This window comes from Mirounga leonina, unplaced genomic scaffold (assembly GCF_011800145.1).
Source record: "Mirounga leonina isolate KUSES-001 unplaced genomic scaffold, KU_Mleo_1.0 Mir_53, whole genome shotgun sequence".
Taxonomy (NCBI): domain Eukaryota; kingdom Metazoa; phylum Chordata; class Mammalia; order Carnivora; family Phocidae; genus Mirounga; species Mirounga leonina.
This window is the reverse complement of record NW_023270807.1, coordinates 9,346,149-9,370,201: the sequence shown is the minus strand read 5'-3', so window position 1 is coordinate 9,370,201 and position 24,053 is coordinate 9,346,149. Positions and strand designations below refer to the sequence as shown.

The following is a 24,053-nucleotide window of genomic DNA, read 5'->3' as shown; positions in this document are numbered from 1 at the left end:
TAAAATCTGAAATAAGGATCTTCAATCAAACATCAAACTGTCAGAAATAGCAGCAGAGATTTAAGTATTTATTAAGAGTCTACTACATCATTACAAATATCATTTAGAGAAAAATAATGCAGAATCAACAATTTTAAAAAGCACATATTTACAGCTGGAGTGACTATAATCTGTACTGAGCAGTATACTATCTTTATACTTGGTCCCATCACATATCCAATGACACTGATAGGCTAGATAGTGATTAGGACTGGCTACCAGTACACTTACAGAAAAGAAAGGTATCTAGCCTACCAAATCTTAGTCACAACAAATATATAAAAACCAAACAAGTTAACTAGTCTCTACGTATAGGAAAAATAATCCTTCAGTGATAAATGAGGACTTAAAGCAAAAACTCCAATAATAAATCCAAATTAAATTTCCAGAATTTCAAGTGAGTACTACCAGCAATGTATGGCACCCATAAAATGCAAAGAACTTTCAAAGTATATCTGGCCACTGGTAATAGTGTCGGGACTATTTTGCTTATCCGTTTCTCATAACCTAATTCCTATGTCTGAAAGTATTTCAATTCGTGGATAAAACAGTATTTCCTTAAAAACAACTTTGTGAAAATGTTTTTACCTCTTCTTCCTCAATTTCAGAGGTGTTAAGTTCATGTTTTTGACAGTAAGGACCCTCTTTCCAAGCTTCAGTATCACCACAGTCACAGAAACCTCCACCTCCTGATGTTGTCATCTTGAAAAAAAATTGTAAAGTATCTTGTCAATAAGTATTTACTGAGGGCTATCAGATTATAAATAAGAATATCAAGTGCTAAGGAAATAACAATGCTAAAGTGTTTAATTTCTTTGGAGGAGGAAAATTAAATAAAAGGCAAACCTCTCAATGTTTTAAAGCTTAAATAAGCCTAAGCTAATTTAAGCGATTTTGAAATAAAATAAGCTACTCTGTAATGTCTAATAAACTACAGATATTTTAAAGAGGTAAAATGTGTCCACCTACAGGACTTCCTTAATTAGGAAAGTCATGAGGGTTTTCCTGCTGGGTTTTGGTATAATGCTGGTATCAATGCCACCAGGTTATAGTACTCTAATGTAATGTAACAGATTCTAGTTATAAAGATACCTATAGTTGCTTTCCCCCAGGAGAGTCTAATGAGAGTGCTACATCTGCATTAGAGAAAGTGACCAACAAAAACTATAGAATTAGTTTGTTTTCTTTTCTAATACCCTCTAAATAGCATTCTTTGACAAGGAAAGAAGCTCAGGAAATGTAAAAGTAAGACTGTCTAGTGAGGAAGTTTTCACCACCTGCAGGGTTCAAGAATTATTCATACTTCCCTAAGATAGGGCAATGATTCAAGGAATCTGGCAAGACAGAACTTATTATTTAATTATTAGAAATTCCGCTTTAAAAAAAAAATACTGTGAGAGTTTAGGAGCGGGTATTTGATGCAAATTTTAAAATGAGCCCTATCATATTCTGCCCAAAAAAAAGTATCTCTGTGTTATATATCACAATATAATTAACGTAAACCCTCAAATGACAGTTATTCCCAGGGGCTGAAATGATATATGCCAAGAAACATGGGCAGGCAGCCATTTGGAAAATGATAACCCTACAGCTTCTGTGCTTCTTACGGTTACCCAAGATAGGTAGAGCAGCTTAAAGGAAACTGGGATTCTCTTACTGATTTATGAAACTGAAGAGAACATACAAAGATCCAAAGGGTCCAATTTTGTATCTGTTTTAGTATTTGTATATATATTTGTATATTTAGTATATTTTAGTATACTAAAATTTAGTATTTTAGTATTTAGTCATTATTATCAATACTTGGGTAGAGTGAAGAAAAACAAACAGGAGGAAAAGTCCTGAGCCAACAGGGCTCCTGAATTAATAACAAGATTGCAATATTCCCTTTCTACGATTTCATTTGAGATTATGGTGCAAAGTTCTAGCTACTAACACTTCCCTAACTTCTGAATGTTCAAGGCTTTGTCTTCAATATCCAGTAGAGGAACCAACCAGGATAGGCTTAGCAATACTCTGCCTTTGTTCATATCCCCGATTTAAAAGCAAACATACCTGATTTTTGGAAAAGTACTGGCTACATTATAACAGTAGAAAAATAATAAAATTGGTGGGTGTCATATTGTGGGGTTGGGCCCTCTTCTACAATGTAGCAGATGCCTCTTTAATATTAAGAAATGACAAATCTTCTGTAGAAGATGACCAACAGATAGAATATTTCTTAAATTTCCTGACACTTTTCCTTACTCCTTTCTCACACATCCTTCCCTTCAGACTCTCCCTCCCGCTTTTACCTCTCACCTTTACCCTCTGGTTTTTGATAACCTTCTGCATAAACCTAGAATTATGAAAGTAATAAACATAAGGAAATAGCAAAACAAACTAGCTGAAAACCAAAATGTAGGAACTGGTATCTGTGCTGTCTTTCCTAAACCATGTGTTCAAGCAGTCTGGATTCACAATTCATTTCTATACTGTTAGCATAGAAATTTAGCATGTTTAACAGTATTTAAATAATACATTTCTTAAACCACTCTCCTCCATTATAATGTTAAATCTTGGAATTTAAAAAAGGCAGAAAAGGTATCTAACATAAAATATAATAGTGGGTATGGTTATTATCTGGACATTACTAACCCTATATCGATGGTCTCTGTGAATACTTCCCAAAAAGCACTCCATGCATAAAACACAAGTTGGATCAACTGCACAGTCTCTGTAAAGTTAAAGAAAAAAAAAAAATCAGAGTGTCATAAAATAACTGTGTATTCCACAACATAATATTTCAGTTGGAATCCATCCTAGAAGAGCCAGAATAGTGAACTGCCTTGGTGTTAGAAGAAAGGAATATTATTTCCAAAGATCTGTCAGATCTTTGAGCAAGGAATTCAACTTAAGAACCTGCTTCTCACACTACTGGATGTGTATTATATCTCATACTAGATTTGGGGAAATCACATTTTTATCTCATTTCAGTTGTTTCATTTGCTTTCATCATACTGCCAGTTAGATACATTTACAGATTGTATCTTAAAGAAGAGAATCCCTATACTTCCATGAAATGAGATGGGGAGTTACGAAAATCTTTAAATTCCCCCGTATCCTAGTTACTGTAACCTGATAGACAACCATTCTTCTGTGCTTACTGTGTGACCTTTTATTTATATATGTTCCTGCAAAATGTTTTTGAGTGCATGTATTTTTAATGCATGTAACTCTTATTGTGTTGTATATCTCATTCTGTTACTTTTTCACTTCCATAACATAGTCCATTCATTTTGTAAGTGAATATCTGATCTGCTGCTTCTAATCACTACATAATATGCCATGGCATTTTTCCAAAGTATTTTCTCTCTCTACTCTCCCTATACTGGACACCTGAATTACCTCTAATGCCTTTCTACCATATAAAATGCTGTAATAGAAACAGTATAAATGTTCTCTTACAGATGTGTCTGAGACTTTCTTTGGCATATAAACTCAGGAGCAGAATTGCTGGGTCATATACATGTCAAGTTCTTAATCTGAATGCCATACTACTGTCCAGAGTGGCTACATATCCCCCACCAGCGTATGAGGGTTTTTATAACCCTGCATCTTCATTGCATTTGGTTTTATCTAGTTTTCTTTTTTTAAAAATATTTTATTTATTTGACAGAGAGAGAGAGAGCACAAGTAGGCAGAGTGGCAGGCAGAGGGAGAGGGAGAAGCAGGCTCTTTTTCTTTTTTTTAAAGATTTTATTTATTTGACAGAGAGATAGAGAGCACAAGTAGGCAGAGTAGCAGGCAGAAGGAGAGGGAGAAGCAGGCTCTCCGCTGAGCAGGGAGCCGGACGTGGGGCTCAATCCCAGGACCCCAGGATCATGACCTGAGCCAAAGGCAGCCGCTTAACTCACTAAGCCACCCAGGCGCCCCGGTTTTATCTAGTTTTCTAATATGTGCAAGGCCAACATATTTGAAATGGTATCTTATTGTTTTAATTTGCATGTCCCTGATTGTTAATATGTTTGATCAACTCTTCATATGCTTATTGCTTTTGGGGTTTCCTTTTCTATAACCTGTCTTTGCCCATTTTCCTGCTGGGATTGCTTTATTTTATTTGCACAATCTAATCTAGAGGATATAATCACTTGGCAATATTAAACACTGCTAATATTGTCTCCCATTTGTTACCTGTGTATTAATTTTGCCTATGGGTCCTTTGTTAAATAGAACTACCTATTTTGATGCAATTAAATTCGCACATACACATGTAATTGGTTTGTATCTTTTTTTTTTTTTTTAAAGATTTTATTTATTCATTTGAGACACAGAGATACAGAGAGAGAGAGAGCATGAGCAGTGGGAGAGGCAGAGGGAGAGGGAGAAGCAGACTCCCGGCTGAGCCAGGAGCCCGATGTGGGGCTCGATCCCAGGACCCTGGGATCATGACCTGAGCCGAAGGCAGACGCTTAACCATCTGAGCCACCCAGGCGCCCAATTGGTTTGTATCTTGAGGTATTAAGAAGTTCTTTCCTGGGGCGCCTGGGTGGCTCAGTTGTTACACGTCTGCTTTGGCTCAGGTCTTGATCCCAGGGTCCTGAGATTGAGCCCCTCCATCAGGCTCCCTGCTCAGCGGGGAGCCTGCTTTTCCCTCTCCCTCTGCTGCTCCCCCTGCTTGTGCTCTCTCTCTCAAATAAATAAATTAAACCTTAAAAAAAAAGGGGGTAGTTCTTTCCCCAAACCCAGGTCACAAAAATATCCTTTATTTTCTTCTCTTAACCTTTTGGTTTTATCTTCCACATTTAGGTGGAATACATTATACCTCTGCATATGATGCAGAATAAAGTTTTATTTCTCAATATATACTGAGCTCTTTTCTTCCAACACCATCTACTAAACAACTTTTTATCTATCGGTCGTAGTGTCATCTTTATATTAAGTTCCCACATCTCCTTGGGTCTAAATCTAAGCTAATAGGTGGGAGTAGTCTATTTGTTCCTACACCATACCACACTATATTACTAGGGCTTTGTAGTAGATCTTAATATCTGGCGGGGTAAGTTCCCTTTTATTCCTTTTTTTAAAATGTTGACTTAGCTATTCACAAACTCTTCTTTATTCTTCCATATATCACTTAGGGTAAGTGTATAGGGTCTCTCAAAAATACCCAGCTAAAATTTTGACAGAGGTTACTCAGAATTTATTGATAAACTTCAGGAGTAAGAACATCGTTATAAAAGAAAATCATCACGGGGCGCCTGGGTGGCTCCCAGTAGTTGGGCATCTGCCTTCGGCTCAGGTCATGATCCCAGGGTCCTGGGATTGAGCCCCACATCAGGCTCCCTGCTCATCAGGAAGCCTGCTTCTCCCGCTCCCACTCCCCCTGCTTGTGTTCCCTCTCTCACTGTGTCTCTGTCAAATAAATAAATAAAATCTTAAAAAAAAAAAAAAGAAAATCATCATGTCCATGATTATTTCTTAAGTTTTCTACTGAAGTTAAAAAGTTTTCTTCATATGAATTCTCTATATTTTTGATCAGATTATATCTAGATACTCTCTAGGTTTTATTTTAAATGATACATATTTTTAAAAAATCTTTTTCTAGTTGCTTAAGGATGATGAAAAGAAATAGCATTACTTTTTAGTACCGTTGATGAACTCAAGGCAGTTCTAACAGCTTGTTGAATTCTGTTGTGTTTTTCTCCCAGGGTAAATGAATATATAGTCTTGTATATAACGACAATTTTATCTCTTTCCTTACAATATTTACACCTTTTTATTTTTCTTCCTTTATACTGTTGACAAGGACCTCCAGTGATATATTAAACAGCAGCAGTAAGAGTAGGCATCCTTGTCTTGCTTTAGACATTAAAGAAAAACGTATTTAAAGGTTCTCCATTAGTATTATGCTCACAGGTTTACTAAGAAAGTGACCTTCTAGAAAAAAAAAAATCAAGCATATATCTTGCCTTTCCTATATAAAATGTATTTGAAGCTAATCAAAGGACTGTGTTTCTTTTATAAGACAAGCTAATAAGGAAATGGTAAGTTAGAATATTTTGTTACCTCCTAATAAAATAATGATCTAGACAACAAGCATCAGTGACTGCTAAAACATTAGATAAAAAGGCTAATGAAGACCTTTTTAATGGTTGCATCTGCCAGGTACCTAAACCCACTGATCATCTTAAACAAAAAAACCAGACAAGCATCACGTGCTTCCTGACATGAAGAATTAAGCACATCAATATTTATGAAGTTATTATTCACCCCCCCAATACCATGTAACAATTTAATCATGCCTAACTACCTGTTTAGATGACATACAAGGAATGAAGAAACATGTTAAGCAACACCATGGGGACACAATAAACAAATCCAGACTGGAAAATTCCACAGGATAAATAACCTGGTTTCTTAGTAACATAAATGGAAAAAAGAAGAAAAAAAAAAGGAGAGGAGCTATTACAGATTAAAAGAAAAAATAAGGAATAACAGCCAAATGCAATGTGTGGACTTTGAATCCACATGTGAGTCAATCAGGACAACCCCACTCAGGCTAGATGCTAGATAATGTTAAGGAATTGTGTTAAGTTTTTTAGGATGTTAATGGTTGTAGAGAAAAAAAAGCTATATTCTGAATAAAAGGGCATGCTATCTGGAATTTGCTTTAAAATAATCTGGCAGGTGGGCGCCTGGGTAGCTCACTTGGTTAAGCATCGGACTTGATTTTGGCACAGGTCATCTCAGGGTCATGAGATTGAGTCCCTTGCATCAGGATCTACACAGGGCATGGAGCCTGCTTAAAATTCTCTGTTTGCCCCCCCACCCCACGTTTTTGCTCTCTTTCTCCCAGGATCCTGGGATCATGACCTGAGCCAAAGGCAGACACTTAACTGACTGAGCCACCCAGGTATCCTTGCCCTCTCTTAAAATAATCTGGCAGGGCAAGAAAAAAAAGTGTGTGTCTATGTGTGTGCATAAAAAGGGATGCCATATATTGGTAATAGCTGAAGCTGAGCAATGAGTACATGTCAGATTTATGATACCATTCATTCACTCTATTTTTAATATGTTTGAAAATGTCCGTAACAAAAAGTTTCTAAAAATCCAACACCCAAATATTCAGTAGTTTGCTTAAAATTTATATCATAAACAATTACTGAAATTTATAAAATGCTTTCCAGAATCATCCCAGAAAAAGTTTTCTTCTCTATTAAAATGGTGAATTACACTAATAATTGTTTCAGAGATGAACTATTTAGATTCCTGAACTAAAATCCATTTGATTATGATGCACTATTCTTTTAGTATATTCCTGGATTCAGACAGCTAATATTTTATTTAGGATCGTTTCAGCTACATTAATAAAAGAAATGGCTTTAGAATCTCTTGAATTTATCAGGGATTGAAAACAAGATTATATCAGGCTCATAAAGAGTTAAGGCAGTTTTCACTTTTTCCATTTTTTGTAGTAACTGTAAAAGAGAAATGAATTTTCCTTTGAAATTTAGTAGGCCTTACCTATACAGTCATACCTAATTTGTGGAAGGGAAGATCTTTGATTACCATTCCAATGTTTTTCATACTGTATTCAAGCTGCTTATCATTTTTCTATGAATTTATCCATTTCATCTAAGTTTTTGAATTTTTTAGCATTTAGTTTTTCATAATTGTTATATTTCAGAGGCTGCCAAACTTTCTTTAGTGTCTCCATAGTCTTTCTTTTTTTTTTTTTTTCAGGGTACCACTAGGCTAAAAGAAACAACTGTTCTGTTTATCAAATAAGGCTCAAACAACTTAATAACTATTGGTCACTGAACAATTTTTTAAAAAGATTTTATTTATTTTAGAGAGAGAGAGAGAAAGAGAGCACATGAGGGGGGGGGAGGGTCAGGGGAGAAGCCGACTCAGGGAGTCCAATGCAGGACTTGATACCGGGACTCCAGGATGATGACCTCAGCTGCCTAACCAACTGAGCCACCCAGGCACCCCTACTGAACACTTTTTTAACACTTAGAATCAAATTGGACACTGCTACCTTCATTGCCTATTCCACAAAGTATCTGCTTTTCAATCATAGCAATGTTGAGGACCTAGTTTTGTAACACATGACATCATCAAAAGGAATGCCGTTAAGTGTGTTTCTCAATTTTCATTTTGAATTTTATGTATCTGCATTCTTCTTATTCAGTCTTGCAAGGAAAATGGCTTAACAATTCCAAAGAGTTAGTATATCTCAACTTTTTACTTTTATTTTCTGACCTTTTCTCTTTTTCCTTTGCGTGTGCTCAATTGTTCTTCTAATCTACTGAGCTGAATGTTTACCCTACTTATTTTAATTTTTTCTTTGAAATATTTTCACTCATAGAAAAGGTGCAAGAACAGTAGAGTTCCTTTATACCCTAACCAAATTTTTCCTCATGTTAACAATAATACAAGGAAATTAATACTGGTACAATATTATTAACTACAGCCCTTAATCAGAAGTAATCAGTTTCCCCACTATGGTCCCTTTTTCTCTTTCAGGATACAATACAAGATCCCACATTGTATTAGATGGCATGGCTCCTTAGTCTCCTCCAAATTCTAACAGTTCCTCAGTCTTTGCTCAATTTTTGTGACCATACCCTTTTGGGTTTTTTTTGTTTTTTTGTTTTTTTGTTTTTTTAAAGATTTTATTTATTTATTTGAGAGAGAGAGAATGAGAGACAGCATGAGAGGGAAGAGGGCAGAGGGAGAAGCAGACCCCCTGCCGAGCAGGGAGCCCGATGTGGGACTCGATCCCGGGACTCCAGGATCATGACCTGAGCAGAAGGCAGTCGCTTAACCAACTGAGCCACCCAGGCGCCCATGACCATACCCTTTTGAAGAGTACTGGTTAGTTATTTTGTAGAGGTCCCACAATTTGGGTTTGACATGTTCATGATTAGATTAAGTTACGCATTTTTGGCAAGTATACTACAGAAGTGATGTGGCCGGAAGTGATGCTCTGTTCGTCTCAGGACACTGTAACAGGGGGCACATGATGCTGATTTGATATATGCTGTAGTACTGGTGGCATTAACTTTGCTTACTTGGTTAAGATGGTGTCTGCCAGATTCCTTCACTGTGAAGTTGCTATTGTACCTTTTATAATTAATGTATTTGGGGAGATGCTTTGAGACTATGCAAATATCCTCCTATAAATATCCTTTCTTAAACTTTCATCCGCTACTTTTAGCACCTTACCAATGGGTCTTGTCTACAGTTACTGCTATGTTCTTTGCCTAATGGTAACTTTCTATCCTGCATTCCTGTCTTATTTTATTAATTGGAATTTTTCAGCATGCGAAAACTACTGAAAACATCCCTTCTCTCCCATTTATTTATTCATCCAAATACTTATATATCAGTGCAGACTCGTGAATATTTTATTCCATGGGTTATAGTTTAATCCAATCATTATTTTATCAAACTGTTTCAACTGTGGCCATCAGGAGCTCTTTCTGGTTGGCTCCTGTGCCCTTTCAACATGTCCCCTCCTTTTCTTGGGGGGAGGGAGCAACACAAGATGTTTCAAACTTAATTTGTATTTTCTCTGTCCCAGCCCTGGAATCAATCATTTCATCATGGAGCTCTGATTCCTTTTACTGGACACTGGTATTTAGAAAACAGTATCTGGGTACTAGATGTGCTCACTGCTACAGGAGTTCCATTGTTTCTAGGCCCTTTCAGCAGATAAAACCAAGAAATGTATGTATGTATAGCTATTTTTTCATATTTTATTTTTTTTCATTGTGATAAGTATACTCTTCAATCTCCACCTCCTATTTCCCCCATCTCCCACCAACCTGCCTTCTGGTAACCATCAGTTCGTTCGCTATAGTTAAAGAGTCTGTTTCTTAGCTTGTCTCTCTCTTTTCTCTGCTTGTTTGCTTTGTTTCTTAAATTTCACATATGAATATGATCATATGGTATTTGTCTTTCACTTATTTCGCTTAGCATTATTCTCTCTAGCTTTATCCACATTGTTGCAAATAGCAAGATTTCTTTTTTTCTAATGGCTGAATAATACTCCATTGTATAATATATACCACATCTTCTTTACCCATTCATCTATCAATGGACACTTAGGCTGCTTCCATAGTTTGGCTATTGTGAATAATGCTGTAATAAACACAGGGGTGCATGTATCCTCTGAATTAGTGGTTTTGTATTTTGGGGGTAAATACCCAGTAGTATGATTACTGGATCATTAGGTAGTTCTTTTTTTTAAGTTTTTGAGGAAGCTCCATACTGTTTTCCATAGTGGCTGCACCAGTTTGCATTCCTACCAACAATCCATGAGGGTTGCTTTTTATCCACATCCTTGTCAATACTTGGTTGCTTATTTTGATTTTAGCCATTCTGACAGGTGTGAGGTGGTACTACACTGCAGTTTTGATTTGTAATTCCCTGATGAATGATGTTGAGCATCTTTTCACGTGTCTGTTGGCCATCTATATGTCTTCTTTGGAGAAATGTCTACTCATGTCTTCTGCCCATTTTTAAACTGGATTGTTTTTTGGATATTGAGTTGTATGAGTTCTTTATATATTTTGGATACTAACCCTTTATCAGATATGTCATTTGCAAATAGCTTCTTCCATTCAGTAGGTTTCCTTTTAGTTTTGTTGATTGTTTCCTTCACTGTGCGTAAGTTTTATTTTGAGGAAATCCCAATAGTTTATTTTTGCTTTTATTTCTCCTGCCTCAGGAGACATAACTAGAAAAATACTGCTATGGCTAATGTCAGAGAGATTACTGTCGATGCTCTTTTCAAGGATTTTTATGGTTTCAGGTCTCACATTTAGGTGTTTAATCCATTTTCAACTTATTTTTGTGTATGATGAAAGAATGTGGTCTAGTTTCATTCTTTTACACGTGGCTATCCAGTTTTCCCAACACCATTTGTTGAAGAGACTGTTTTTTCCCATTGTGTATCCATTCCTTCTTTGTTGAAGATTAATTGACCATACACTTTAGGTTTATTTCTCGGTTTTCTATTCTGTTCCATTGATCTGTGTGCCTATTTTTATGCTAGTACCATACTGTTTTAATTACTACCACTTTGGGGCGCCTGGGTGGCTCAGTCAGTTAAGTGTCCAACTCTTGATTTTGGCTCAGGTCATGATCTCACTCAGGGTCCTGGATCGAGCCCTGCACTGGGTTCCATGCTCAGCGGGGAGTCTGCTTGAGGATTTCTCTCCCTCTGCTCATGCACGCACACATACTTCTCTCTCTCATAAATAAATAAATCTACCACTGTTTTTTTAAAAAAAGATTTTATTTATTTATTAGAGAGAAAGAACACACGAGCAAGGGGGGAAGGGCAGAGGAAGAGGGAGAAGCAGACTCCCCGCTGAGCAGGGAGCCTGATGCGGGACTCGAACCCAGGACCCTGCGATCATGACCTGAGCCAAAGGCAGATGCTTAACAGACTGAGCCACCCAGGTGCCCTACCACTTTATAATATAACTTGAAATCTGGAATTTTAATAATACTTCTTCCAACCCATGAACATTCCATGGAATGTCTTTCCATTTCCTTGCATTGTCTTGAATTTCTTTCATCAGTGTTTTATAGTTTTCAGAGTACAGGTGTTTTACCTCTTTGGTTAGGTTTATTCCTAGATATTTTATTGGTTTTGGTGCAATTAAAAATGGGATTGCTTTCTTAATTCACTTTCTGCTGCTTCATTATTAGTGTATAGTAGTGCAACAGATTTCTGTTCATTGATTTTGTAAACTGTGACTTTACTGAATTTGTTTTATTAGTTCTAGTAGCTTTTTGGTGGAGTCTTTAGGGTTTTCTATATAGTATCATGTCACCTGCAAACAGTGAGAGTTTTACTTCTTCCTTACCAATTTGGATGCCTTTTATTTATGTTCTCTAATTGCTGTGGCTAGGACTTCCAGTACTATGTTGCGTAAAGGTGGCGAGAGTGGACATTCTTGTCTTGTTCCTGACCTTAGGGGAAAAGCTCTCAGTTTTTCACCATTAAGTATGATGTTGGCTGTGCGTCTTTCGTATAAGGCCTTTATTATGCTGAGATATGTTCCCTCTAGGCCTACTTTGCAGAGGGTTTTTATCATGAATGGATGTTGTACTTTGTCAAATGCCTTTTCTGCATCTACAGAAATGATTATATGGTTTTTATCCTTCCTCTTACTGATGTGACGTATCATGTAGATTGTTTTGTGAATATCGAACCATCCTTGCATCCTAGGAATAAATCCCACTTGATCGTGGTGTACAATTTTTTTAAATGTATTGTTGGATTCGGTTTGCTGATATTTTGTTGTGGATTTTTGCATCTATATTCATGAAAGATACTGGCCTGAAGTTCTCTTTTTTTGTGGTGTCTTTATCTGGTTTTGATATACTGGCCTCTCTTGTATTTTTTGGAATAGTTTGAGAAGAATGGGCATTAACTCTTCCCTAAATGTGTTACAGAATTCACCTGTGAAGCTGTCTGGTCCTGGACTCTTGTTTATTGGGAATTTTTAAATTACTGATTCAATTTCATTGCTGGTAATTAGCCTGTTCAAATTTTCTATTTCTTCCTGTTTTAGTTTTGGTAGGTTGTTATGTTTCTAGGAATTTATCCATTCCTTCTAAGTTGTCCAATTTGTTGGCATATAGGTTTTCATAATATTCTGTAACAACTGTTTGTATTTCTGTGGTGTTGGTTATTATTTCTTTCACTAGTGATTTTGTTCACTTGGGTTTTCCCTCTCTCTCTTTTTTTAAATGAGTCTTGCTACAGGTTTATCAATTTTGTTGATCTTTTCAAAGAACCACGTCTTGGTTTCATTGATCTTTTTTTTTTTTTTTTTTTAAGTTTCTGTATCATTTATTTCTGCTCTACTCTTTATTATTTCCTTCCTTTTGCTGGATTTGGGTTTTGTTTTTTTTCTAGCTCCTTTAGGTATAAGGTTAGGTTGTTTGAGATTTTTCTTGCTTCTTGAGGTAGGCCTATATTGCTATAAACTTCCCTCTTAGAATCACTTTTGCTACATCCCAAAGATTTTGGACTGTTGTGTTTTTGTTTTCATTTGTTTCCACCACATAGCTTATTTTTAACCTTCTTTTTTTCTTGGCAAATATTTTTAAAGTATGTATTTCCTACTAAATACTCCTTTAGCTATGTCCCCAAAATTTCAACACATAATGTTTTTATCATTCAGTTCTATTTCTAAATTTCCTTAGTGATTTCAGTGATATTCTTTTACTTAATGTTGGCAATGTTAGTTTCCAAACATAAAATTTATTTAACCTACCCTTTTGTTGTTTCTAATTTTATTAAACAGAGTGGGAGAACAATCTGTATGGCTCTGAGCCTCGAGAATTAACTAAAGTTTCCTTTAATGTCAAATATACAAATCGCTTTTCAAAAATTGAGATGTAATTCACATATAAAATTCATCTTTTTAAAAATGTCCATCTTAGGGGCACCTGGCTGGCTCAGTCAGTAGAGCATGTGACATTTGATCTCAGGATCATGAGTTCAAGCCCCATGTTGAGTGTAGGCTTTATGTTAAAAACAAAAACAAATACAATGGCTTATTAATTTTTAAAAAAGTGTCCAACTTGGTAGTTTGTAGTATTACAAAGTTGCAGAAACATACCAACCAGAATGTTTGGAGAAATGTCTGTTCAGATCCTTTGCCCATTTTTTAAATTTGGTTGTCTTTTTGTGTGCCTTAGTTTTCTTTTTTTTTTTTTTTTAAGATTTTATTTATTTATTTAACAGAGAGAGACACAGAGAGAGAGGGAACACAAGCAGGGGGAGTGGGAGAGGGAGAAGCAGGCTTCCCGCTGAGCAGGGAGCCCAATGCGGGGCTCGATCCCAGGACCCTGGGATCATGACCTGAGCCAAAGGCAGACGCTTAACAACTGAGCCACCCAGGCAGCCCTGTGTCCCTTAGTTTTCAACGATAAATTCTTTTTGTCAGATATGAAAACTGCCATTCCAGCTTTCTACTGTATCATACTTTTGGCTGGTGTTTTTTTCTCCACTGTTTCTATTCCTATTTTTAGTGACTTTCAGTTTTACTTTGCCTCTCATAGACAGCATTTCTGGATTTCTAAAAATCAACCTGAGAGCCACTGTCTTTACATAATTATAAAGAAAAGTAAAGCCAGACCCTTCTTCTCTAAGAGCCCATCATTTAACAGAAAAGACAAATGTGTGCAGTTACAGGACCAGCTGTTAATTGCCATAGTAAAGGTATGTTGGTTTGGTGAAAGCACACACAGGTCCCTAGATTTTAGAGCTTTAGCAAAAGCAGTCATCTCCAAACTCTCTTGAATCATACATTCTTATTAAAATGATGACAACATGCACTATGTAAATACATTCGTATTACACACATATATTCATAGTAATTTTATATATATCTTAAAGTTATATTTACGCACTACTACTATGTAGTACTAATTAGTCCCTCAATTATACTACTGTGTAACTGGAGTCCCAGGAGTGGAAAATAAGAGGCAGAAAGTATATCTGAAAAAGTAATAACCTAAACTTCCCAAATTTGGTTAAGGACATCAACTTATGATCCAAGAAACTCAAGGAACCCCATAAGGATAAAAACAAAGAACATATAGCTAGGCATATCATAACAGTCACACTGCTAAAATCCAACAATAAAGTGAAAATCTTGAAGGCAGCTAGAGAAAACCAGCAAACTTGATACAGAGTAACATAGATATCCTAATAAAAGTGGACATGATCAGAAACAACACAGGTCAGAAGACAATGGAGCAAGATCTTTAAAATGCTGAAAAGAAAAAAAAAAAAAAAAAAAAAAAAGTATCAACCCAGAATTCTATATTCAGGAGAATACCCCTAAAAAATCAGTGCAGACTTCCAGTTTCCAGTGAGCATGTAAGAAGTTTGGAGGTTGCCACACTGTCCTAACAAGTAAAAAGCTAAACAAACTGAAAAACCAACAACTCTTCTTAGATTTACAAAAGAAGTAAGGTCACAGGACAAACTGCTACCCTTGAAATTACAGAGACCAATAAAGGAATACAGAGAAACACAACTTCTGAGAGCAGAAACCCACAAACACAGTCCTCTACAGGAACCAGTCCTGAGGAAGGGAAACCTGAACTGTACCTGACAAACTGCTGGAGGCTCAGTGTGAACATTTGAGAGATTAAAACTCCAGTCACTGGGAACCAGGGTGGGGCCCAGTCATCGGGCCCTAACATTTTGGTGAGTTTTATCTCCTGGAATTCTACTAGGTTCTCACAGTGAACATCAGAGAAAAATCCACTCGTGTTACCAGCAGGTAGGAAAAGAAGGAACCATGCTGAAATATGCAAGGGCATTCTGTTCTTAAAAAGTCTGCCCTTATGGGACGCCTGGGTGGCTCAGTCATTAAGCATCTGCCTTCGGCTCAGGTCATGATCTCAGGGTCCTAGGATCGAGCCCCGTATCGGGCTCCCTGCTCAGCGAGAAGCCTGCTTCTCCCTCTCCCACTCCCCCTGCTTGTATTCCCTCTCTCGCTATGTCTCTCTCTGTCAAATAAATAACATCTTTAAAAAAAAAAGTCTGCCCTCAGAAGAAACTATAATCAGAGCCTACCTGCTAAGGTTTTATCAGAGTCTAACTGACCTGGAAAAGAGAAATATCCACTTCCAGCTCACTCTAGCCATCTTGTCCCACATAAAGACAGGTGGGGGAGGCGGGTGGTGGCAATGAAAAGCACATGAGAAGTTCAGAGTCCAGAGGTACAGGCTCACTAGAAGACTGAGATCTAATCATAAGACTACAGAATGCTTCCCCTCCCCCACATCTTACTACCACATCACTAAAGGCCTATGGAATTCCTTTTACCTGGTATATCATATGCCTGGCTATCAAAAAAAAAGCATAAGACTAAAAGGCAAAAAATTCAGTTTGAAGAGACAGAGCAAGCATCAAAATCAGGTTATGTCAGAAATGTTGGATTTATCAGATTTGAAATTTAAAACAACTGTAACTAATATATTAGGGGCTCTGATGGATATAGACAGCATGCAAGAACAGAAGGGCAATGGAAGCAGAGATGGAAATCTTAAGAAGGAACCAAAAAGAAGCGCTAGAGATCAAAACATAGTAACAGAATTAAGAATGCCTTTGATGGGCTTATTAGTAGACTGGACATAGCTGATCAAAGAATCCTTGAGTTTGAGGATATCTCAACAATCTGAAAAGCAAACAGAAAAAAGACTGAAAGAAAAACAGAACAAAATATCCACAAAATGTGAGACAATTACAAAAGATATAATGTATGTTTAACAGGAATACCAAAGAGAAAAAGAAGAAAGAAAAAGGAGGGATGCCTGGGTGGCTCAGTCGTTCACCTCACTTCATTTCATCATGCAGGCATTTTATCATCTCACATCATCACAAAAAGGGTGAATACATACAATAAAATGTTTTGAGAGAGAGACCATATTCACATAACTTTTATTACAGTATACTGTTATCATTGTTGTTTTGTTATTAGTTATTGCTGTTAATCTCTTACTGTGCCTAATTTATAAATTACACTTTATCATAGGTAGGTACATATAGCAAAAAACACAGTATACATAGGGTTTGGTACTATGCATGGTTTCAGGCATCCACTGCGGGTCTTGGAACATATCCCATGTGGATAAAAGAGGGCTACTATAAATTAGGGTGTTCTGAAATAGACCCACACTTACATGGTCAAATGGTTTTTGATAAGGTACCAAAGCAATTCAATAGGGAAAGGAACAAATGGTGCTGGGACAACTGGATATTCACCTATAAACAAGTAAAGCTCAACCCTTACCTCAAACCATATAAAAAAATTTTCAAAACAGATCATAAACCCAGACATAAAATCTAACTTATCCAAGTTTATAGAAGAAAACATACAGACTATCTTTGCTACCTGGGAGAAGGCAGACATTTCTTAAATCATCAGAAAAGAAAAAAACTGGTAAAATGACATCACAATTAAAATCTTCTGTCATTAAGACACCATATAGGCAAGCCACAGACTGTGAGAAAATATTCACAAAACATGTCTAACAAAGGACTTGTACCCAGAATATCTAAAGAACTCCAACACTCAATAATAAAAGACAAACAATCCAATAAAAAATAGACAGAAGACTGGAACAAAAACTTCAGAAGTTAGATGAATGAGCAATGAGTACATGTAAGATTCCATCAACACCATTAGTCATTAGGGGTAATTAAAAACATATGAGATACCACTACAAAGAATGGCTAAAATTAAAAAAACCAACAACATCAAATGGTGGTGTAGATATGGAGCAAACAGAATTTTCATACATTACTGGTGGGAACAAAAAACCATTTTGGAGAAAGTTTTGGCAGTTAATCTTAAGTTCAACATACACCTGCCCTTTGATTCAGCAATTCCACTCCTAAGGATTATCCATGAAAAACTAAACATAAGTCCAGAAAAAGACTTGTTTACAAATGGTAATAGTAACTAATGTATCAGGTAAGAATGTTCACTGTATTAGATTATTGTCCAGGAAGGCCTATTTTAATGGTATCTTAATATTCCTAAAAATCCTGAAGATTTTTAATAGTTCAAGATTTATGTTATTTGGCATATTAAACACATACAAGTATGTTTTAAGTACAGAAAAACACCTAGTACTTTAGTATGCTGCATTTAAAATAATGTTGGCATAAACTGATATGATTTAGGGGCACCTGGGTAGCTCAGCTGGGTAAGTGGCTTCAGCTCAGGTCGTGATCTCAATGTCCTGGGATGGAGCCCTGTGTTGGGCTCCACGCTCAGCCTATTTATCCCTCTTGCTCTCCCTCTGCACACCCCTCTTCGTGCTTGCTCTCTCTCTCTCAAATGGATAAAGAAATAAAAAATAAAAATAAAAACTGATATGGTTTATGAAAGAAAATTACCATTTTCTTTCCTTTAAATTTTCACTAAAAAAAAAAAATAGAATTGTTAAAAAAAAAAAAAAAGAAAAGGTGGGCGCTTGGGTGGCTCAGTAGGTTAACTGCCTTCCGCTCAGGTCATGATCCCAGGGTCCTGGGATCCAGTACTGCATTGAGCTCCCTGCTCAGTGGGGAGTCTGCTTCTCCCTCTGCCCCTCCCCCCGCTCAGGCTTGCTCTCTTTCTCTCTTGCAAAACTGAATAAAAAAAAATCTTAAAAAAAAAAAAAGCGTAAAAAACAGAAAGACATACAAACTTTACTCTTGATACCGTCAAACCGGAAACAACCCAAATGTTCATCAACAGGACAATGGATTATGGGCAATTATAAGTACATTCATACAATGGACTTCTACTCAGCAATTTAAGTGGAACCAATTTCCAATAATCATAACAACATGGATAAATCTGATAGATATTATGTGAGTAAAAGAAGCCAGGCACAAAAGAATGATTTCATTTTTATGAAGTTCTAGAACAGGCAAAAATAAAAATAATCTAAGGTGAAATTATCAGAACAGTGGTTACCTAGGGGCTGGAGCTACTCAGAGGGAAATTTCTAGTCAGATGGAAATGTTCATATCTTAAAGGGATGTGAGTTACATGAGGTTAACTGTTGTCAAAAATGTACAATTAAGATTTGTGCCTTCTGAAATATGTAAATTTTCCCTTAAAAAAAAAACAACCCTCAATTGGGCATCAAAAGGAAAATTTTAGATATAAATCTGAGTTTCCTTACCTGTAAGGATCAGCTCATAGTAATATAGTTATAGTTCTACTACTTCCTAACATCTAGACAAAGGCATACATATAAAGTTGATATTATACCCCATGCACGCCTATGTTCAATCCTGCAACAAACTGGCCAAGAGTAATTAAACATGATCACAGATCTTTAAAACAAGAATACAAGACTCATTTTAGACAACTACAGGAACCCAAACTATCTAGGAGACATCAACTGCCCACTCCCTGTCATTCTCCCAGGGCAAAGAGAGCAGTGCAGAAAAGGGAATTTCCAATATATTGAAGCTCACAGTGACAACACACAGCACTGAAATTCTACTTCAAGGTATTTGCCTTGAAAAATACTGAGACGTGTGTAAAAAGAGATGTGTACAAATATGTACAGGGTGTTCTTTGCAGCATAGTTTATTATGGGGAAAAAACCGTAGAAGTTCCCCATTTCTAATTTCATTAACAGAGCAATGAAATAAACTATGGCCTGAACTTACTATGGAAACACAGCAGTTAAAAGAATGATGATTTATATATACTGACAGAGAAAGATCTCTAAGACAAATTGTTAAATGGAAAAAGTCACAACTGCAATATACACAGGGTAATTTCACTCATGTAGCACATCATAATTAGAGGTAACCGATATTTTCAAAACTAACACAGCATTGATTTCAATCTCTGGACTATTCATGGCAAAAAGAAACAGTCTTAAAATAGAATTCAGCTAAAAAGAGATCAAGTTTTCAAGTTTTTTTTTTAAAGCCAAGAAACTAAACAAACTCTTCTTACTGGAAATAAGAGGTTCTTTCTTCCACATTAGAGCTTTATATTTCCACACAGAACAGAAATAAAATTATGTCTATCCCTCTGCTTGAAATATTACTCATGGCTCAGTAACTCATCCGAAGACTCAGTGTTTGGTTTAAAAATTCTTACCTATATAAATATAATTCCCCAAGTGCTGTATTTATACATTACCTCATTTTTCCTAACTGCTCTGTGAGGAAGGAAAAATCACCCCAAAACCCTAAAAAATCATTGAAGAGACTTCTCAGGTTCATCCACAGAGTGTGCATCTCTTCTAGACACAGGAGAATTATACCTCCCCACCCTGTTTTGTAGTTGGACAGAGGCCTTCAGATTAGTTCTGGCTAAAGGGATGTGGGCATGGTTGCTAATTCTGAGCTAGTGCAATATATTTGCTGGGCAAGATTCTCCAGCTCTGTTCTTCCCTTGCTGTGCTGAACACTAAAAAACATTATGTTAAGTTTATGAAGATGTAATATGGTGTTAAGTAACTAACCAGGTAGAACCCTCCACTCGTTGCCCTCACCCATCCGAATGGGTCACACAGTTGAGTAATAAATATATTTTAGGTAGTTCCAAGTCTTCAAGACTGTAGGGTTGTTATTTTTAGCATAATCTCATCTATCATGACTAACAGAATCAAAGTTAAGAAAAAAAGTTAAACCTGAGCAAAACCATTTAATAGTTTATAATAAAGCATCATAAAGCATTATCTGGAAACATATGCTAAGAATATTCCTGATAGCAGCATAACTCCCCAACCATAACTTCTGGTTATCTGTAACATTCATGCAGTAAGTTTTTAAATTATTAGTTTAAAAAAAATGTTGTCAGGGTGCCTGGCTGGCTCAGATGGAAGAGCATGTGACTTGATCTTGGGTTCATGAGTTTGAGCTACACCTACATCGGATATAGAGATTACTTAAATATAACTTTAATAAAAAAAAGTTCTCAATTTAACTATACAAGGAAATCAATGGAATTAAACCTAAACCAGAATTAAATCTAACAGAAGTGTTAAACTCAAACTAAAATTTATACCACACTAAAGTATGATTTCATATTCTACTAATATTTTATTTTTCTTAATGGTTATGAAATAGTAAATAGTTATGATCAAAATCAATACTAAGATTATTGTCCCTAATAACAACCATCTCTATTTAGAAAGGAGTAACAGGTATTAAATTTGACTACACTTTTCCTAATAGATAACTAAGTATAGACAAATATCATAAATATTAGCCTACTGCCTGAAAACAGATAGCTTTTCCTGATCACCGAGGCTTTAGCAAGATAATTTGTGACCTATAAAGTTTAGAAACTATGAACAAATAACTCTACAGAAAAACTAACCTAATTCCCTTCACAAGTCCCTTTCCTAAGTACCACACATAAAAGACTCTTGAATATCATTTTTTCTAGTTCAAGAAAACCTCTATCCTATAGACATGAATCACTTTTATCCTTGAAGGATCTAGTTTAGAAACTCCCCTAGAATTTCAATAACCATATTTCATCTTTCCAAATGATAGGCTCCATGTCATTTTACCAGGAATACATGAGACCTGGGAATAACAGGAGACATTCATCCCCAAGACCCCAGCATGGACATTTACTAAGAGTTTACCATGTGCTAAGAATCGTGGAAAGCAATACACAATCGATCTCATTGACTTTCTCAAGAACTGTGTAATTGAAGAATCTGGCTGGCTTTTGTCCCAGGGTTCCTGCGAGAGAACTCTAAATCCTTACAATTTCCTGTGTGATAGGAGTATCTTTGTTATTTACGCTGCTCCCTCCATGTGATAGTTTATGCTAATGAATGAGGCAGAGTGAGGATTGGCCATACTAGAAAGACAAACCATGTAATTGGAAGGCTGGGGCTTTCAGCCACATATTAGCCTTACCTCTGGGAAAGGAAGTGGAGCTAGATTATTAAGTCCATGGGCAATGATTCCATTAGTCATGCCTACATAATGAAACCCCAATAAAAACTCTGGACACCAAAGCCTGGATGAGAGTCCCTAGTTGCCAATACTCTGTGTGTATTGTCACGCATTAATGTGCCAGGAAGATAATGTGTCCCTGAGGACAACAGGAGCTTTGCATTTGGAAATCTTCCTATGTATGTATCTCTCTGGCTGATTCTGATTTATATCCTTTTGCTGTGATAAAACTTTAATCATAAGTACAACATTTTCCTCAGTTCTGGGAGTTGTTCTAATGAATTACGTAAAGTCTACGGATATAGTTGAAATTTGCAGCCAGCTGATTAGAATTGAAGGTGCCTCTGAGAATCACTAAACCTGAAGCTGTATCTTGGACAGTCTTGAAGGACAGTATCTTTAACCTGGACTGTGGCCAACTTCAGATAACAGCAAAGTTTAGAAATATCTGTTAAGAGTGCAGTCCAAACCTAGGACATACCAGACCTTTTACAGATTAAATCTTTCTCTCCCACCCCAGGGAGAGAGAAAGTCTGTTCTTTCATGTGAGATTCTCACCAGACACCACTTTCTTTCCTCTACAGCTCAGGTAATTGGCCAATCTGCCTCCTCTTTCTGGCTGCCACACACCGTCCTGTTCTTCCTGGTTTCTTCTCCCTGCAAGGCTGGCTAGAAGACAGATTTTCCAAACTTTCCCAACATCTCTGTTGCAGTTTCTGTTGTTTGCCCCCCACCCTGCCTCTCTTCCTCAAATTAGCACATCATCTCTCTCTCTCTCTTTTTGAAGATTTTATTTATTTGTCAGAGAGCGAGAGAGAGCGAGCGAGCTCAAGCAGGGGGAGATGCAGGCAGAGGGAGAAGCAGGTTCCCTGCCAAGCAGGGAGGCCGATGCGGGACTCGATCCCAGGACTCTGGGATCATGACCCAAGCTGAAGGCAGACACTTAACTGACTGAGCCATCCAGGTGCCCCCATCTCTTTTTCATTTTATAGGTTTTTACTACTGGTCACTAAAAGAGAAATAAATGTATGCATCCTTTGACCCAGAAATTTTACTTACAGACATGTATCCTGGGGATCTACTTCTACATGTGCACAAAGACATACAAAGATATTCAGTGCAGTATTGTTTATAATACTAGAAACCACCTAAATGTCTATTAATAGAAGGCTAGTAAGTACAGAATATCCTACAATAGAATAATCAGCCATTAAAAACATAAGACAAAGTCAGCTCACGTACTCTCTCTCTAATGTTATGTAACAATTTTAAGGACAAATTTTCATATAAGCAAGGTGAAAACAGCTTAAGTGATACGCTAGGATGTACTGAATAAAATACAAATGCTTGCAAATGCATAGGATATCTGGAAGAATACACAAGAAACTACTAATGGCGGTCACTTCTGGATAAGGAAACAGGGAAATTAAGGGGTGGAGAAGGAAGGTTATTTTTCATGGCATACACTTTTGTACCTTTTGAAAGATATAACCAAATACATGTTTTGCCTGTTAAGTTTTTAATTTCTAAAAAGCAGTAGCTGAGGCTGTTCTTTGTGTTCTCTGTCCTTAATATACCCTCGTGACTCTCTTTAGATGATGTCAACAAGGTAATTTTCTCCTCATGAGGCATTCCCTTTACCCACTGTGCCTTCCTTCCCATTGATTTACACACAACCGCTTAATACACAGTTAGAATATCCAGAACAGAATATCCTAGATTAACCTAAACCCCCGGACTATAGTGAAATGAATTTATATCTCAGAGAAACTAGCAGGCTGACATACCCAAGTTCAAACTTGACCACATGTAATACAGAAAAAAATCTACTAAGGTCATCTCTGACTCGTTTCACCCACAAATCCTTTATGCACAACTAACCTTCCAATACAGCTTTTCAGTGCACCATTTTCTTTTCTTTTTTTAAGATTTTATTTATTTATTTGATAGACAGCGAGCGAGCACAAGCAGGGGGAGTGGCAGGCAGAGGCAGAGGGAGAAGCAGGCTCCCCGCAGAGCAGGCGGGGGCCCGACATGGGACTCGATCCCAGGACCTTGGGATTATGACCTGAGCCGAAGGCAAACACTTAACCAACTGAACCACCCAGGCGCCCTCAGTGCACCATTTTCATTAAGGGAATATAATCCTCCTCCTGTGATCCCACTCCACTTCTCCAAACTCCCAAAAGCCTATTCCACAGTCACTTTTGAAGACTGTGGAACATCTTCCAAAGTAGCTGGCTTACAATAAATATGATATTGCCAGCAGACAGGTATGGAAATGGGCAAAAAATAGGAATACTCAAGCAATTTAACTAAAGTAGGAATAGCAAAATATCTTTAAAACTGTCTTCTGTACTTTGAACAACGTAACAGACATTTCCTCAACAAATATTTGCTGAGCACCTATTATGTATGAGGCTATTATAAATTGCCAAACATCTGCAATGAGGAAAGAGTAGCTTATAGACAGTCTAACTGGGGATAATGAGGGAGATAAGGATTCAGGCCAAGTTCACAATACTGTCACCAAAAGCTTTTTCGCCAG

The 24,053-nt window shown here is 36.8% G+C and overlaps 1 protein-coding gene across 6 annotated transcripts in view; it reads right to left on the bottom strand.

Annotated features, from left to right (window-relative positions):
• Positions 1-24,053, bottom strand: part of UBR2 (ubiquitin protein ligase E3 component n-recognin 2) — a 117,707-nt gene that overhangs the window by 82,063 nt on the left and 11,591 nt on the right. For 5 of the 6 annotated variants that reach the window (XM_034991123.1, XM_034991122.1, XM_034991125.1 and 2 more), the window contains exons 3-4: positions 2,677-2,755; positions 628-741 (exon numbers count right to left, since the gene is read on the bottom strand). In XM_034991123.1, coding sequence (XP_034847014.1) covers positions 628-741; positions 2,677-2,755 — 193 coding nt within the window. Of the gene's footprint in view, positions 1-627; positions 742-2,676; positions 2,756-24,053 lie in introns of those variants that run through there. The other variant, XM_034991126.1, reaches the window with a different exon arrangement.